The 14,080-nt window shown below is 43.2% G+C and overlaps 1 protein-coding gene across 3 annotated transcripts in view; it reads left to right on the top strand.

The window, feature by feature from the left end:
* Positions 1 to 9,219: 9,219 nt before the first annotated feature.
* The window catches only part of Rbms2 (RNA binding motif single stranded interacting protein 2), a 42,458-nt gene continuing 37,597 nt past the window's right edge, over positions 9,220 to 14,080 (top strand). Inside the window, exons 1-3 of one of the 3 annotated variants that reach the window (XM_028786614.1) lie at positions 9,220 to 9,320; positions 9,432 to 9,492; positions 12,753 to 12,839. In XM_028786614.1, the coding sequence (XP_028642447.1) occupies positions 12,774 to 12,839 (66 nt within the window). In that variant the 5' untranslated portion in view covers positions 9,220 to 9,320; positions 9,432 to 9,492; positions 12,753 to 12,773. Of the gene's footprint in view, positions 9,321 to 9,431; positions 9,493 to 12,549; positions 12,840 to 14,080 lie in introns of those variants that run through there. The other 2 variants (XM_028786616.1, XM_028786615.1) reach the window with 2 other exon arrangements.

The following is a 14,080-nucleotide window of genomic DNA, read 5'->3' as shown; positions in this document are numbered from 1 at the left end:
GGAGCACGCCTTTAATCCCAGCACTTGGGGGGCAGAGACAGTCGGATTTCTGAGTTCCAGGCCAGCCTGGTCTACAGAGTGAGATCCAGAACAGCCAGAACTACACAGAGAAACCCTGTCTCAACCCCCCCCCCCAAAATAAAAGAACTGGGTGTAGGAGGCGGTGAAGGTTGATCTCAATAGTCAGCTTGACACACCTTGGGAGAGAGAACCTTTGTTGAAGAGGCTGTCCTATTAGCAAGTCTTTGGAGGCATCTTTGTATTGCTAATTGATATAAGAGGCCACACCCCACTGTGGGCAGTGCCATCCCTAGGCAGATGAGCCTAGGCTGTATAAAAAAAAATCTAGTGGAACAAGCCAAAGAGAGCAATAAGCAGCATCTACTCTCTGCCTCAGTCATTAATATGGAACTATAACCTGGAAGGGTAAGCCCAATAAGCCCTTTGCTGCCCCAAGTTCCTATGTTTGTCACAAATAATTTGAGTACTGAGGAGGCTGAGGTGAGAGACTGAATCCTGTCCCTGCCTGGAGATACAGTGAGACATTGTCTCAAAAAATTATAAGGGGTTCGGGGGGGGGGGTGGAGAGATGGTTTAGCAGTAAAGACCACTGACTACTCTTCCAGAGGTTCTGAGTTCAGTTCCCAGCAACCACATGGTGGCTCCCGAACATCTGTAATGGGATCTGATGTCCTCTTCTGGTATGTCTGAAGACAGCGACAGTGTACTCACATAAAATAAATAAATCATAAAATAAATAAATCTTTAAATAAACCACAAATATATTGTGTGAATATTTTTTGAAAAAAATTGTAAGACAAGATTCAATGTAAAAGAGGTGGGTGTGAACCTCTGAAAAGTCAGTGAGTGTGCGTGATACCTCATTCCTGGAATGTCTGCGTTTGAGCCAGAGAGGCAGGATCAGGAGTTGAAGGTTCATCCTCCAAAGCTATTTTGAGGCCAGGCAGGACTATATAAGATCTTGTCTTCAAAGTAAAAAAAAAAAAAACCAAGGTGTTGTGGCACATGCCTGTCATAAGAAAATAGGATAGAATTGAGAGCCAGAAAAATCTAGATTCCTAGCATACACCTGTGATCCCAGTAGTCTGGAAGCCAAGAAGTTTTGTTTTGCCTGCGTGTACACGAACCGCTTTCATGCAGTGCCCATGAAGGCCAGAAGAGGGCGCTAGTCCCTGTGGAACTGGAGTTACAGGTGGTTGTTAACTGTCTGCCCTACATTCATGCCGATAACCCAAACTCCAGTTCCCTGTGGCAGCAACACGCGCTCCTAGCTGCTGAGCCCTATCTCCAGCCACAAGAGGAACATGAGTCAGAGGTCAATGACACAGACCACATGCCTTTTCCCAGGTCACTATCCCACATCCGCTCTTCTGAATACCATCCCTGTCTCCCTTTGGCATATGAAATGGGTGTTGTGTGCATGGTGCTTGCTTGTGTGTATATGGGCACACGTGTATATGTAGATACACATGCGTGCATGCATGTGGAGACCCAGGGTCGCCATGATGTGTCTGCTTTGATCATTCTTCACCTTAGGTGTTGAGAAAGCGTCTTTGATTAGTGTGGCTATCAAAGTTCCTCTGGAAATTCCCTTTCTCTGCCTCCCAAGTACTGGGATTACAGGTTGGCTGCCTTGTTCATCCTGACTCAGTTTCTCAGTTTCTTCAGTGCTGGGATAGAGTTATTCCCATGACTCTATCATATTTCTGTTGTACTATTTGACAGTTTTATACAAGGTATTGTTAAGGTATTGAAGACTACTTCAAGTTAATAGTTTTGTTTTGGTTTTTTTTTTTTTTTTTTTGGTTTTTCGAGACAGGGTTTCTCTGTGTAGCCCTGGCTGTCCTGGAACTCACTCTGTAGACCAGGCTAGCCTCGAACTCTCGAATTCAGAAATCCACCTGCCTCTGCCTCCCAAGTGCTGGGATTAAAGGCGTGCGCCACCACCGCCCGGCAATAGTTTTCTTTTTTGTTGTTGATTCCAGGCATGATTGAGGATAGAACAGAGACCCAGTGCATGTTGCAAGGCAAATTTTACCATTAAATGACAGTCCCAGCCCCTCAGGATTTTAGCTCAATGTCAACCTTATAATCTTACACTTGTTGCTATATGCTATATGAAATTACCAGTATACAATGATATAAATGTTGAAATTTGATCCATGAATCAAATCAATTCTTTGATAGAACCTAGTAGTTGAATTGAGTTGGGGCCGGTCGTTACATGTTTTGGAGATAGCTTGGACTAGGCAAAACTAATATCTCAGATGTGAAGAAAACACATGAATAGAACTATATAATCAATGCTGTCCATTTGGAAAATGAATAGAACCCAGCCTTAGAGCCTTCTGTGGCATATTCTTAGCAGTTGGGAGGTAGAAACTCTAGGTCATCTTTAGCTACATAGTGAGTTCAAGGCCAACCTGAGACTTTATCTCAAACAACAAAGAGCCGGGTAGAAAAGTACATACCTTTAATCCCAGCGTTTGGGAAGCAAAGGCAGACAGATCTCTGCAATCTGAGGCCAGTCTGGTCTACATAGTAAATTCAAAGCCATCAGTGCTATACTTGAGTCCCTGTCTCAAGAAGAGCAGGCAGGTATGAGGGTGGGAATGAAGAGATGGCTCAGTGTTCTTGTGCTCTTGAAGAGGACTCAAGTTCAGTTCCCAACATCACAAGGTAGCTTGTAACTCCAGTTACTCCTACTCTTCATGGACACAAAGCAAGCAGTATTTCATGCACATTGTGTGCACACATATATGCTTAGGCAAAAATGTCTCCTCCCTATGGGTCTCTTTCCCTTGTTCATCTCTTTCTTGTTGTTTGAGACACTCTTACATAGTACAAGTTATGTTGAAGATGGTAAAGGAAGATAACCTTGAACGCCTGATTTTCCTCCTCTGGGAAATACACGTGGGTACACACCATACCTGGCTTTTAATGGTGCTGAGGACCAAGTCCAGGGTTTCGTTCATGATAGGCCTACATCTTATTAGCTAAGCTATACCCTCAGGCTTCTTTTTTTCTAGTTCTCTCTAATCTTGCTTTTCTTTCTTTTTCTTTTTTTGTTTTTTGTTTTTGTTTTCGAGACAGGGTTTCTCTGTGTAGCCCTGGCTGTCCTGGAACTCGCTCTGTAGACCAGGCTAGCCCCGAACTCAGAAATCCACCTGCCTCTGCCTCCCAAGTGCTGGGATTAAAGGTGTGCGCCACCACTGCCCGCTAACCTTGCTTTTCATAACTCTTTACAAGAAGATAAATTCAACTTTTAAGATCATTTCCGTTACAGAGTACTTGTGGCAGACATGTTAATCAGTGGGAAGAGCTTTTTTTGAATTGTAGATGGGGTACACTGGGGGTATACTGGGGGTATACTGGGGGTACACTGGGGGTATACTGGGGGTCTGTGTTCTTGGCTTTGATAAGATTTGTTCCCTGGTCTCTGAAGTATATTGAGACCTTCACTAACACACTGGCCAGCCTTCCTACTTTCAACCACACATGAACCGGCCTGTATCTGGCTAGAGTCCAGCACATCTGCAGGTAATCCATTCATCTCTGTTCTCCATCCTAATCTGGAAGGGCCAATAGTGACATCACAGACATCTTTCGTCAAACAGACCAAGTCCATCTGGCTCCAGATCCTTTACTTTACTTGTGATTCTTATTTAAAAGTGTATTTTTATTTTATTTTTGTTTTGTTTTAAACAGGATCTTTTTTTTTTTTTTGATTTTTCGAGACAGGGTTTCTCAGTGTAGCCCTGGCTGTCCTGGAACTCACTCTATAGACCAGGCCGGCCTCGAACTCAGAAATCTGCCTGCCTCTGCCTCCCAAGTGCTGGGATTAAAGGCATGCGCCACCACTGCCCAGCTTTGAAACAGATCTTGCTGCATATTTCAGAAGAGCTCACGCAATTGTACTGCTTCAGCTTCTTGAGTACTGGGAACATTCGTGAGTGTTGTTACACACAGTAAAGGAGTGTGTGTGTGTGTGTGTGTGTGTGTTTGTGTGTGTGTGTGTGTGTGTGTGTGTGTGTGTGTGTGTGTGATGTAGCCTAGGTTGGCCTGGGAGTCATTACGTAATTGAGACTGTTCTCCAGCTCTGAACACTTTTGCGTCTGTATCCCAAGGGCTGGGATTCCAGGCAACCACACCCACCGCAGTGTTACATTCTTCACAAAATGACCTCCAGGCCAGTTTGGGCAACTTTGTGAAACTGTGTATTTAAAAAAAGAAAATGTGCTGGAGAGACGATGACTCAGAGGCTAAGAGTGCTTGCCGTTTTTTCCAGAGGACCGAGTATGATTTCCAGCGCCCATACCTGACATCACACAGCTGCCTGTAACTCCAGCTGCAGGGGATCCAACCCCCTCTTCTAGTTTTGGCAGTCACATAGTCATAAGAAATAAACAAAACAAAACAAAAACCACTTTTTGTGGTTGTTTTTGTTTGTTTGTTTTATTGAGAGAATGTCTGTTTTTGTAGCCCTGGCAGTGTTGGAACTCACTATGTAGATCAAGCTAGCCTCATATTCAACGTAGATCTGCCTGCCTCTGCCTCCCAAGAGCTGGAAGTATGTGTGCTACCACACCCAGTAAGAGTAAGTTTTTGTTTTTTCAGTACATGTTCTAGAGAAATCACAAACTCGGCTATATTGAATCAAGTGGGATAAATTCTCTTTTCCTAAAAGTTATCACAAATAATTTCTACTCCCCTTTTCAAAACAACTCTTAGCCTGAGCACAGTGGTCCTGCCTACAATCCTATACTTGGAGGGTAATTAGGAGTTTGAGTTGGGAGCCAGACATGTTGAGTTTCCCCTCACACGAAAAAGACAAGCAAAAGAAAACAAAGCAGAAAGAACTCTGGTGCTGGCTCATGAGAACTAAGAATTAGAAACCAATTAAATAGAGAAAAACAAGAGCAATGTAAGGAGAAACAGGAAGGAGCCAGAGCATACATGCCAGAGGGTTGGAATTCTCCCTCCTCCCATATGCTTTCTGAGCAGAGCCCCAGAACCCTGTTACCTTCCCCATCTCCTCCACAAAACTCTGTACCTCCCTTTAAAAATAGTAAAATCTACTAGGGTGAAGCTCACAGGTAGATGCTTGATGTTAGATTTGGGTTTGACATCCAGCAACGTAAAAACGTGTATATACTCACCAGAACTGCAGTTTCCATAGAGTATTGTTTATGCCCTTTGACCTAACTTTTAAAAAGAAAATTTTTTTTTGTTTGTTTGTTTTCGAGACAGGGTTTCTCTGTGTATCCCTGGCTGTCCTGGAACTCACTCTGTAGACCAGGCTGGCCTCGAACTCAGAAATCCACCTGCCTCTGCCTCCCAAGTGCTGGGATTAAAGGCGTGCGCCACCACTGCCCGGCTTAAAAAATATTTTTAAAGATTTATTTATTTATGTGAGTACACTGTTGTTATCTTCAGACACATCAGAAGAGGGCACTGAGTCTGATTACAGACGGTTGTGAGTGACCTTGTGGTTGCTGGGAATTGAACTCAGGACCTCTGGAAGAGCAATCAGTGTTCATAACCACTGAGCCATCTCTCCAACCCCTTGACCTAACTTTTATATCAGTTTGTATATCTGGGTAATTTTACTTTTGTGGCTCTAAATGTATTGGACAGAGTATAAAAGCTAGTAGCATATCTAGGGGGAAGGATGACTTTTATGCATCTCAAGACTTAACTGCTGTCTCCCCTCCTTTTTCTGAAACTTTTCTGTAGCCCAAGCTAGCCTCAGAGTCACCATGTAGCTGAGGATAACCTTAAACTTCTGATCTTCCTGCTTCTACTTCCCAAGTGCTGAGATTAGAGGCCTGTGTCATCGTGCCTATTTTAAAGTTTTTTTTTCCATTTAAAATTTTGTTTCTCTTTTGAAGCTCTGGGACCATTTTATCAGAATTTGAAAGGAAAACAACTGAGCAGCAGGCTATCGGTCTGAACAGAGATTGGGAGGAGGGAGGTGAATTACGAGGAAGACAAAAGTTATGTCTTTTAAGTTAGGGTCCAAGAAAGCAGGCAGTCCATCAGTGGTGGTCCATAAGCAGCTGCACTGTGGAGACAGTCATCAGAGAAAAACTGAGAGTTTCCACAGTAAGGAGGAATCTTGCTTAGGAGTTGAGCCACCATCTCAAGAGATGAGGGGGAGGGGAAGAACTCCTGGGAGTCCTAGGATAATCTTAGAATTTAAGTTAGTTTACATTTATCATCATCTAGTGTGTCTGTGCACTCAGACCAACAAGTGCTATGAAATGTGTATGCAAGCCAAAGGACAACTCTGGAGAGTTGGTTGTCCTTCCTGTAGATTCAAGGTTTTGAACTCAGGTTTCAGGCTTGTGCAACAAATATCTTTACAAGCCAAGACATCTTGCTGGCCTATAGTATAACTTTGGATGTAACTAAGATGCTAGTTTTTGGCAATGTCCACTTAAGGTCTTCAAATGTTGGTTACATGGTATTCAAAAGGATACACACTGGGACACAGTAACTAATCATAATGCCACTGATGTGTAAGTGTTTACTGAACTGTGGAAGTGTTCACTGAGCTCAAGAACTTCCTACCAGCTCCTTACACGTTGCTTCACTTTGTTTCATTTACACTTATGGGAAATAGGTAATTATTTACTCCACTTTACAAAGGAGAAAAGGCCAGTATACAAGGGACTGTCTCTTACAAGGGTAAGATAGCTCAGCAAGTAGAGGTGCTTGGGGACCTGAGTCCAATCTCCCCTCCCGCAGGTGGCTGGAGGGAACCAGTCACAACTCTTGAGAGTTGTTCTGTGACTATAAGCATACTATGGAATTTTAGTATGTAGACATACACACACACACACACACACACACACACACACACACAAAATAAATAAATAAAAATAAATAAATAAGTCAGGCAATTGTGATATACCTTTGATCCCGGCACTTAGGAGGTCGAGGGAGGTGAATCTCTGGATTACAGGCCAGCCTAGTCTATAAAGCCAGTTCCAAGATGGCCTGGGCTATTGTGAGTACACTGTAGCGGACTTCAGATACATCAGGTCCCATTACAGATGGTTGTGAGCCACCATGTGGTTGCTGGACTCAGGACCTCTGGAAGAGCAGTTAGTGCTCTTAGCCTCTGAGCCATTTCTCCAGCCCTGTAATTTTTTTTTTTAAAGGTTTCAGATGATACATTTCTTTAATCCCAGCACTTGGGAGGCAGAGGCAGGTGGATTTCTGAGTTTGAGGCCAGCCTGGTCTACAGAGTGAGTTCCAGGACAGCCAGGGCTATACAGGGAAACTCTGTCTCGAAAACCCCAAAAATAAATAAATAAATAAATAAATAAATAAATAAATAAATAAATAAAATAAAAGTTTCAGACATGTGAAGTAGTTTTCTTAGGGTCAGTTTGCTTCTGAGTTTAGGGACTGGACTAGAATGTTAACAAAACCTTGACTCTGGAAAGAAAAAACTGTTTAATGTTTTCATCACAAATAATAAATGTTTAAAGGGAAAGAATGTTTAACCTAATCTAAATATTATACAATGTACAAAGGTAGATGCTGATGTGGAAGTCAGGAAGTGCATGCTGACAGGAGCCTGACATATCTGTCTCCTTAGAGGTCTGCAAGAGTCTGACATATTCAGAGGCAGATGCTCACAGCTAACCATTGAACTGATCATGAGGTTCCCAATGGAGGAGTTAGAGTGAAGACTGAAGGAGTTGAAAGGGTTTGTGACCCCATGAGGAGAGCAACAATACCAACTAACCAGAACCCCCAGGGTCTAAACCACCAGCCTGGGAGCACTTAGGGAGGGACCCATGACTCCAGCTGTATATGTAAGGGAGGATGGTCCTGTCAGGCATAGGTGGGAGAGGAGGTCCTTGGTCCCATGAAGGCTGGACACCATGTGTGGGGGAATTCCAGGGTGGGGAGGTGGGAGTAGGGTGTAGGTGGGGGCACATCCTCATAGTAGCAGGAGGAGGGGGGATGGAATAGGGGATTCTATGGCAGGAGGGGGAAATGAGGTAAGGGGATAACATCTGAAATGTAAATAAAATATCCAGTAAACAAAAAGAAAAAGAAAAAAATTGATATTTTTTAGTATGTGTTTTATGTTTTTATGTATCAGCTGGAAGCTGGGTGCAGAAGCTCTTCTTGTCTATCATTCAAGAGAAAAGAACCGCCAGGCAGTGGTGGTGGCGCACGCCTTTAATCCCAGCACTTGGGAGGCAGAGGCAGGCGGATTTCTGAGTTCGAGGCCAGTCTCTACAGAGTGAGTTCCAGGACAGCCAGGGCTACACAGAGAAACCCTGTCTCGAAAAACCAAAAAAAAAAAAAACAAGAGGAAAGAACCTTAGCAGGATTGACCTATAGGCTAGCCTGGGCTACAGAGTGAGACTCTGAATAAAACAGAAAAATTGTATTTAAAAAAACAAACATTTTTTTCGTTTTCTGTTTTTCCTTTCCCTTTCTTTGTTTCTTTCCTTGTTTCTTTCTTTCGTTTTTCTTTTCTTTTTGATTTTTCCAGACAGGGTTTCCTGGAACTTGCTTTGTAGACCAGGCTGGCCTCAAACTCAGAGATTCACCTTCCTTTTCCTCCGGAGTCCTGGAGTTAACCACGCCCAACCTTTTTTGTTTATTGTTGTTGTTGTTGTTTTGTTTGTTTTTTGAGATAAGGTCTCCCTATGTTGCTCAGGCTGTTCTGGTACTGGCTATACTGAGATAACCACTTATATCCTTTAGGATGACTGTTCTAAAACAAGAAGGAGTTGAGATATTATGAATGAAAACTTCTGAGGGTGGAAAAGGAAGTTCCTGAAAGATTTGGTGTCCCTGAGAGATGCTATTATTTACTTATTTACTGTATCGGGCTGCCATTTCCATTCTCAGTTGTATTTCCCACACTGAGGCTGTTCCCACCCTTCCTGTGTCCCTTGAGTTGAGCAGGCACTTCCTGTCCTGTTGGAAATGAAAGTTAGGAGTTGGGGGTAGCCGAGCACGTATTTATTCTGCAGCATGCCGGCACTGTCTGTTCCGTTATCACAGCAAAGCAGCCGCAGGAAAAACAGAGAGCAGAGCTTTGTTTTAGTGAGAGTCTGGGCTTAATGTCTGTTGTGAGAAAGACAGAGTTAATTTACTTCTGGAGAATGTGTGTGGCGGCAGTGGGAGGCCTGAGGAGGGGCTCTGAAGGCATTCAGTCTCCCTCCCTGTTCTAGGTGGATGGGTAGGCTTCCTTGGTACTACTCCTAAGTTTTTGTTTTTTTGTTTTTTTTTTTTCTTGTTACAACTCCTCCTTAGAGGTCCAGGTGAGTGTTACTGTAGCTGTGTGAGATTCTTGATACTTAAGTTATATTCTTCTTGCTTTCCTTCTTTGTGAAACATGCTTTTTAAAGAGTTATGATTTGTCTGTTTGACAGCGCAGAGGCGACAACCGAACTCTGTGAACGTCATTCAACTTGGCTATAAATTCCATACCTGGTGAGTTTTTATCCTTGTTTAAGCTTCGTGGGTCTTAAGAGCTAAGAAATAGTAGATTAAACAGTCCAACTGCTGGGCAAGATGGTGCAGGAAACTTTATCACTCAGGAGAGCAGCATGATGGTTAGGAGTTCAGGGTCCCCCCAACCCCCTTAAGTGGAAATCATTGCCAGCCTGGGCTACATAAGACCCTGTCTGAAAAAAGTACTAAACAGGGCTGAAGAGTTGATTTAGTGGTTAAGAGCTATTACAGAGGCCCCAGACTTGATTCTCAGCACCCACATGGTGCCTCACAAGCATCTTTAACTCCAGTTTTAGGGAGTCTGATGCCTACTTCAGACTTCCTACCTGTGTTCCTGTCTTGAAAAACCAAATAAATACATATAATTTTTTTTAAAGGTTTCAGACATGTGAAGAAGTTAGTTCCGATCCCCCAGGAACACATGTGGTACATAATACTCATAAACAATTAAATACATTAACTTTTTAAAAAAAAGAATGAGGTATATGCTGGAATGGTGGGGACATGCCTCTGTGGCAGACTGCTAGACCATCTAGTACAAACAAGATAGCCAAACCTAAACCAAACAAATGGGGACAATCATTTGTGTGTGTGTGTGTGTGTGTGTGTGTGTCTGTGTGACTGTGTGTGTCTGTGTGACTGTGTGACTGTGTGAGTGTGTGTGTGTATGTATATTATAGTAATATTGCACTAAGGAGACAGGGAGATATCAAATTTGAGGTCAGTCAGACTCTTATCTTACATAAACAAGTAATTAAATAAAACATAAAGTTAAGTAAGATAGCTCCCACTTGTGCTGAAGGTTTAGCTTAGTGATTGGGAGAGCCCTCGCTTAGCATGCTGGGGTCTTTGGTTTTGATCCCTGAGACCACCAAAAATAAATAAATAAATAAATTATAACAGAACGAAAAGCTTCCACTTGTTCCAAAAATAAATCACAAAGTGCTGAGGTTCCAGGACTTGTTCTATGGGTGATGCCCTCCTGCTGGGAGATTCTGAAACAGGAATGGTCACCCCAGACATAACGGAACAAAGGCTCTGAAATTATTTCCATCGTATATTTAATTTGTTTATGCTTTTTGACATACTCATCTTTGTACTCTTTCATTACATTTAAAATTTTTTTGTGTTTTTTTTTTTTTTTTTTTGTGTGTGTGTGTGTGTCTGTGTATGTGTGTGTGTTTTGGGGACGAATTTCAGGAGTAGGTTCTCCCTTGTACCCTGTGAGTCCCAGGAATTGAATCCATATTTTTCAGCACCTTTACCTGCTGAACCATCATCCAAAAAAAAGTACAGCCTAGGCTGGCCTCTTCCCTAAACACCGTAGTGGCTCCTATGTACTGGATCACTCTGTGACCTTGGCTGGCCTCAAGCTTTTGGTGATCTTTCTTCATGCATGCTGGGGGTTACAGCTTTAAACAGAGTATCACCATTCCTAGGCTATGGTCTTCCTATTTCCTTATTATTATTTTGCTAAGATCTATTTTTTTTAATTTATTTATTAGCCGGGCTGTGGTGGTGTATGCCTTTAATCCCAGCACTTGGGAGGGAGAGGCAGGTAGATTTCTGAGTTCGAGGCCAGCCTGGTCTACAGAGTGAGTTCCAGGACAGCCAGGGCTATATAGAGAAACCCTGTCTCAAAAAACCAACAAAAACAAAAACAAAAAACAAAAAAAAAAACCCCACAGGGGTTATAAACACAAAAAGGCAGGACATAGGGAAGGGGATGACACTGGAGCGTGGGTGTTCAGGGGAGTACAGATATCTTTCAGAACAGGGTTAAGATCTATTTTTTTTTAACATATATATATTTTAAAGAGTTATTTATTTTATGTGAGTACACTGCCGCTGTCTTCAGACACACCAGAAGAGGGCATCTGATCCAATTACAGATGGTTGTGAGCCACCATGTGGTTGCTGGGAACTGAACTCAGGACCTCTGGAAGAGCAGATGGTGATCTTAACCACTGAGCCGTCTCTCTAGCTCCTAAGATCTATTTTTTCATGTTAAAAAAAAAAAAAGTGGCTTGGCAGTGGTGGTGCACGTCTTTAATCCCAGCACTTGGGAGGCAGAGGTAGGCAGATATCTTATGATTTCCAGGCCAGCCTGGTCTACAGAGTGAGTTCCAGAATATCCAGGGCTACACAGAAGAACCCTGCCTCAAAAACAAAAAAAACAACAACAAAAAAAAATTGTGTGTGAGCGTGTGTATGTATGTATGTATGTATGTGCATATGCGTATACATGTATACATGAGAAAGGGGGAGGGAGAGAGGGAGAGTGCACATGTATGAGAATGCTGGTGTCCATGGAAGCTAGTGCCCATATTGGTGGCTGTGAGTCACTTGATGTGGGTGCTGGGAATTGTGCTCTCCTAGAGTAACAGCAGTGCTCTTAACCCCTGAGCCAGCCCTCCAGCCCCCATAATCTTTCTTACTGCATCAAGATCACCCTACATATAAACTAGTCTGAGCTCTGAGTCCTCACACAGAGTATCTTCTTCTTTGCATGCTCTGGAAGGCAGAGTCAAGAGGGTCCTTTTAAATCAAGCTTGAAATCTTAAAAAAAAAAAAAGTTATTTCATTTATTTATCTTTGAACGTGCATGTGTGGGGATGTCACATTGGGTGCTGAGGTCGGGAGAGAACAATTTTTGGTAGCTGGTTCTCTCCTTCTACCATGTTGATCTGGGGACCCAACTTAGGCCTGGCAACCTACTAAGTCATTCTGCAGGCCAAGTTTGAAACCTTGTAGCTGAGATCTCAGGGAAAGAAAGCTTCAAATCAAAACAAAACCACAACAAAAACCATTGTCTTTTCATTGATAATAGGGTAATTGTTTTTTTTATAATAATCAGAACTTGTTCATGGAGAAATAGGGATACATTTGAAAAGGATTAGACCTAAGAACTCTTCTTTCTAGCTTGAACTAAGCCTATGAAAAACAAACTAAAACAGAACATCCCGGGCATTAGGACCCAGTGGAAGTGGCTTGTCCTGACTTTGGGTTAACTTCTCTCAGTGACGTAAGGAGCAGACCTAGCTCATTCTTCCCCGCAGGCCCCCCCTCCTCACTCCCTCTCTCTCTTGCTTGCTCCTTTTCTCCTCTTTCTCCTCCCCCTCCCTTCTCCCTTCCCTCCCTCTTTCCCTCCCTTCCTCTCTCCCTCTCCTTTCCCCCCTCCCCTTCTCCCTCCCTCTTTCTCCCTCCCTTTCCTTCACTCTCTTCTTTCTCTCTCTCAGCTCCGTAACAGTAAAGAAAAAATGCTGCTATCAGTGACTTCCAGGCCTGGGATTTCGACTTTTGGCTATAACAAGAACAACAAGAAGGTAGGAAAAAGTGCTTTTGGTGAATCCAGCTACTTCCTCTCCTAGGGATCCCGGAGCGCCCTTGGTTTTAGAATTCTCCTTTAAGAGGGGAACTAGATTCCTCTCTTCCCCCTTCAGCGCCTCTCCTTCCACCGCGTCTTCCCTGCTCTTTTGCACCTGGTTCTGGAGTTAAAGGAATTTAGAGCAGAGGTTTGTGAGGCTGGAGGAGGCAGCGGAATAAAAACAACCAACTTTGCAAGTTTGTATCTTCTGAAAGGAAGTTAGTCTGACTGTCTGCTGCTGCACCAATGGTCCTGGGGATAGTCTGACAACTCAGACCTTGTCCCTAGGCTTACTTCCCGCAAGATTATTTTATCATTTTTGGTTAATTGCATCCACCTTTACCCCCGCCTCAGTTCGCTTTTTTAACTCAACCCACCAGATAGCTGAAATTACAGGTAATCTTAGAGGTCTCAAAGCTTAAAGTATTAAGTGTGTGCTTCTAGAGGAGAGACCCTACCCCACCCCACCCATCCTGGCAGAGGAATTTGGGGAGATAACATGCTTTGGGATTAAGGCAGAAAGCTCTGTGATTCTTTGGGTCATGCCTTTTGAGAGGATACTTGGAACCCTGCAGATAGCCAGGCTTAGCAAGGATCCCTGGAGTCTTTATGATTAACCCCTGGCTGCCTGAGGAGTTAAGGTCTGGTTGAGTGAATGAATAGCCTGGAGAGAGATGGACAGGCTTGCCCACATTTGCCAGAGAGTATCCTTGATAGTTTCTTGGCATTTTGTGGTATGCGATGCTGGGGGAGGAGCTTTGAGCCATAGCAGGAAGACTCTGAGCATTACAGCTGTTCTTTAAGGAAACACGTGGTGTAGAGAGATCTATGCTTGTTTTATGGAATGTTGGAGGTGGGGAAAGATTCATATCCTTATGGACCTGAAAAGACCATTTCAGAGACTCGAACACTAGTATCTCATCAGGGCAGTACCCCAGTGGATTTATTTTATGTGGCTTTCACTCTGTTTATATGCTTAAGAAATAAAGCTCTACAGCCAGGTGGTGGTGCAAGCCTTTAATCCTAGTACTCAGAAAGCAGAGGCAGTCCCTGATCACTAAGTTCAACAGCAGCCTGGTCTACGAAGCAAGTTCCAGGACAGCCAGAGCTACAGAGAGAATCCGTGTCTCAAAAAACAAACAAAAACAAAAAAAAGAAATGAAGCTCTATGCATATTTTTGATTTTACACACACACACAC

Source organism: Grammomys surdaster, unplaced genomic scaffold, assembly GCF_004785775.1.
Source record: "Grammomys surdaster isolate TR1022 unplaced genomic scaffold, NIH_TR_1.0 125562, whole genome shotgun sequence".
NCBI classification, from domain to species: Eukaryota; Metazoa; Chordata; class Mammalia; order Rodentia; family Muridae; genus Grammomys; species Grammomys surdaster.
Note: the sequence above shows the minus strand (reverse complement) of the source record. Positions and strands in the feature narration are given on the sequence as shown.